General features: G+C 49.4%; 1 protein-coding gene across 1 annotated transcript; it reads right to left on the reverse strand.

Moving 5' to 3' along the window:
* Positions 1-1,474: 1,474 nt before the first annotated feature.
* Positions 1,475-2,399, reverse strand: LOC134173572 (olfactory receptor-like protein COR3). The gene is given in 2 exon segments (XM_062637690.1): positions 1,475-1,673; positions 1,675-2,399. Coding segments are annotated over 2 exon segments (924 nt in total).
* Between the last annotated feature and the right edge of the window lie 1,085 nt (positions 2,400-3,484).

A 3,484-nucleotide genomic window follows, 5' to 3' on the forward strand; every position in this document is an offset into this window, starting at 1 on the left:
CTGCCCCATCCCTGGCAGTGTTCAAGGCCAGGTTGGACACAGGGACTTGGAGCAAGTTGCTCCAGTGGAAGGTGTCCCTGCCCGTGGCAGGGGGATGGAGCTGTGTGAGCTTTAAGCTTCATCTGGATTAAATAATAACCAGAGAATTATCAGGAAGCTTTGGGAACAAAGCAGGATTCAGCTGATTGACCCTGGGTGCCTGTTAGTTGTGTGTTGTTAAGGAATCAGCATACCACTTAGATCCTGACTTAACTGAATCCAGCTCTTAGCGTAAGAACTGACACATAACCACCGGAATGGTTATATGAGGTGCTTTAGTGCAGCGCTGGGAAACCAGGGGCACGCTCCCAAATCTGGCTTCAACCCCGTTACATCGCGCTCACAATTTATACACTAAAAATGTCGTCACTAATACATATTCAACACAGATTACATCATTGGCTAATACATATGCATCAAGGATTGCCACATCAGTCTATTACGACATCAGCCTCTTCTGCCCTTGCGCAGCCCCCCTCTGGTGGTCGTCCTGATGCAGTAAGGAGTCTTCCTCAGGTCATCCTGTTCACTTTTCTGTTCCTTGGACATGTCCCAATCATTATGTGGACGCCAGCATTCTCTTATTTTCACTTGACTACTCCTGGTATCTTCGTGAGTTCTGCTTCGGTAGAGTTTCACAATACTCCCCTGGATCCACCCATATACCCTTCCCCATATATGGCTATGTTAATTGCTTATCATTATAGCTACCATTGTAATATTTAGTTGTAAAGTAACTAAGATACACAATAGCAGGATTTCAACTTGTTCTTAATACAAAAGAAACCCTCTACTGATTAACAGATTTTCAAATATAATCATCTTTTCTCTTTGTATTATTGTTTCAACGCACAATTTCACCTATTACTAACACAGCCATGGAGCTTCTCCCTCCAACCTAGGTTATTATTGTGTCTACGATATCCCTAAAGCTCAGCCATAGCTCTGGGTTTCACCATGGTCCTGGCAGAGGATACAGCTCTATGGGCTGAGGTAATGCACACAGTGGAGTATTTTGGGGTGGTTTAGGTATGCAATGTTTGCCCATCACCAATCAGCTCTCTGTGCAGGAAAGCAACAGGAGAGACATCAGGGCAGGCAATGCCATTGCTCCAGGCTGCCATGGGCTGCCACACAGGAGGTCTGAAGGCTGCTGAGCAACACCACAGCTCCTGTGCTCTGTTGTGATCAGGCTGCCACGGAGATCATGGCTTTTATTGCTGCAAACAGGGAGCTCAAAGGCAAAGGTGCGGAGCAGTGGATGGGGATTCCTTGATAGTTTCTGCCCTTTGCTGGGTATTAATCACTATCACGTCTTAAAACTCTTTCAAACTGTTTGCAGAAAACCCCACAATGTTGTTCATACTTAACCAAAACCATAGCATCTCCCCCAGTACATCCATTCTTTCTGGTCCTAAACTTACAACAATTAAGATCATTTTATTTTTGTGAGCTTCCTCAAAGCCTCCTTCACCTCCTTATTCCTCAGGCTGTAGATCAAGGGGTTCAGCATGGGAGTCACCACAGTGTAGAGCACCACAGCCCATTTATCTGCTGCTCTTGAGCTGTCTGAGCTGGGGAATAAATACATAAAAAAGCATGCCCCATAGAAGATGCTGACAGTGGTGAGGTGGGGTGCAGGTGGAGAAGGCTTTGCGCTTGCCCTCGGCTGAATTGATGCTCAGGATGGTGGCAATGATGGCCACGTAGGAGAGCAGGATAACCAGGATGCTGGACACACCAAAGAGAGTTGCTGCAGTGGTCAGGATGATGTGGCTGAGGGTGGTGTCAGAGGTGGAGAGTGAGATGAGAGGGGAAATGTCACAGAAGAAGAGGTTGATGGTGCTGGAGCTGCAGAAGGACAGGGTGGACATGCTGATGGTCTGTCCCACGCCATTGGTCAGCCCCAGGAGGTACGAGGCAGTCACCAGCTGGAAACAGCACTTTGGGGACATGACAAGGGGGTACAGCAGGGGATGGCAAATGGCCACGTAACGGTCATAGGCCATCGAAGCCAGCAGGAAGCATTCAGATACCGCAAAGATATCAAAGAGAAACACCTGAGCCACACACCCAGCATAAGCAATGCTCTTCTTCTCTGACATCAAGTCAACCAACATCTTGGGGGTGATGATGGTGGAAGAACAGAGGTCTACAAAGGCCAGATTGCCCAGGAAATAATACATGGGGGAGTGGAGGTGGGGGCTGGCCCTGATTAAGATGATGATGCCCAGGTTGCCCACAATGGTGACAACGTAGGTGAGCAGGAAGAGCAGGAACAAGTAGACCTGAGTCACCGGGTCCTCTGTGAACCCTGCCAGGCTGAACTCGGTCACTTGGGTGCAATTGCTTTGTGCCATGGGCTGGATGGTGCTTTCTGGGTGAGTTCCTGGCTGGAGGTTTCTTCTCCAAGAGGCAGGGATGTCCCAGGTGGAAAAGCCTCTGTGTGGTGGGAGCTGCTCAGAGAGTCCTGCAGGATGGAAAGGGAGAGTTCAGGCACAGATCAATGAGGAACAGGTTGGTGAAAGTCGTGTGCCAGCACAGGTAGAACAAAGGGGTGCTCAAGCAGTTAAACACCATGGCACAACGTGGTGCCTGCTCCTGTGGCTCACCTTGAGATGTTGAGCAGTGACCACTCTGGAAAGCAGTGGGAAGGTTGCACACCCAGGTAGCTTTACCTTAGTGCTGCAATTCATTGCCTGTGATAGTGCGGAACCTGGGGCTTGGAGACCATCCGGCTCAACCTGGAACACAGAGAAACGTGGTGCTTTCGCAGTGCAGAGCTGATCCCTCATACTCTTGTGGGCTTTTCCCAACCACCCACTTCTTCCCTCTCTGCTTGAGTTTCTTCCTAACTGGAACGAATTCCTGACCTATGGAAAGCGCAGGTTGGACAGGGCAACCTGCTCTAGTGGAAGGTGTCCCTGGCCATCACAGGGGCTTGGAAGTGGGTGAGATTTAAGGTCTCTTCCAACACAAACCATACTATGATCCTATGCAACCTTACACAGTGGTTAGTATTGGTTTTCCCTCCCCCTTGACACACTCTGTCAGATCTAAAACATTTTCATGGTTCTTTAACCTTTCCCTTGAGTCTCCAATAGAAATGGGCAAACCCCAGAGCTCAGCAATCTCTTCTCAAACACGTTTTTGGGGAAAAAAGTCATCTTTTGGAGCTGCCTCATCTCAGCAATGGGGAGCACCCTGAATGTCCTGTACAGGAAAGCTTCTGGTGCTCATCCAGAAGCCCTTTCTGGTCAGTGAGGAGAGGAAGCCTCCTGAGGGTGTTCTCCACCAGGGTGATCTCCAAACCTGCCTTCTCAGCAGCAGCGTGGGGAGCACACAGCACAAGCAGCTCCCTGGGAAGCCCAGAGCATCATCAAGAAGCCCAGGACCCTGCAGTAGGGCAGGAGATGAAGACAGGAGCTGCTGCTTGTTGGCAAGA

This window comes from Pezoporus occidentalis, unplaced genomic scaffold, assembly GCF_034315485.1.
Source record: "Pezoporus occidentalis ecotype Australia unplaced genomic scaffold, CSIRO_AGI_Poc_V1 ctg535, whole genome shotgun sequence".
NCBI lineage: Eukaryota > Metazoa > Chordata > Aves > Psittaciformes > Psittacidae > Pezoporus > Pezoporus occidentalis.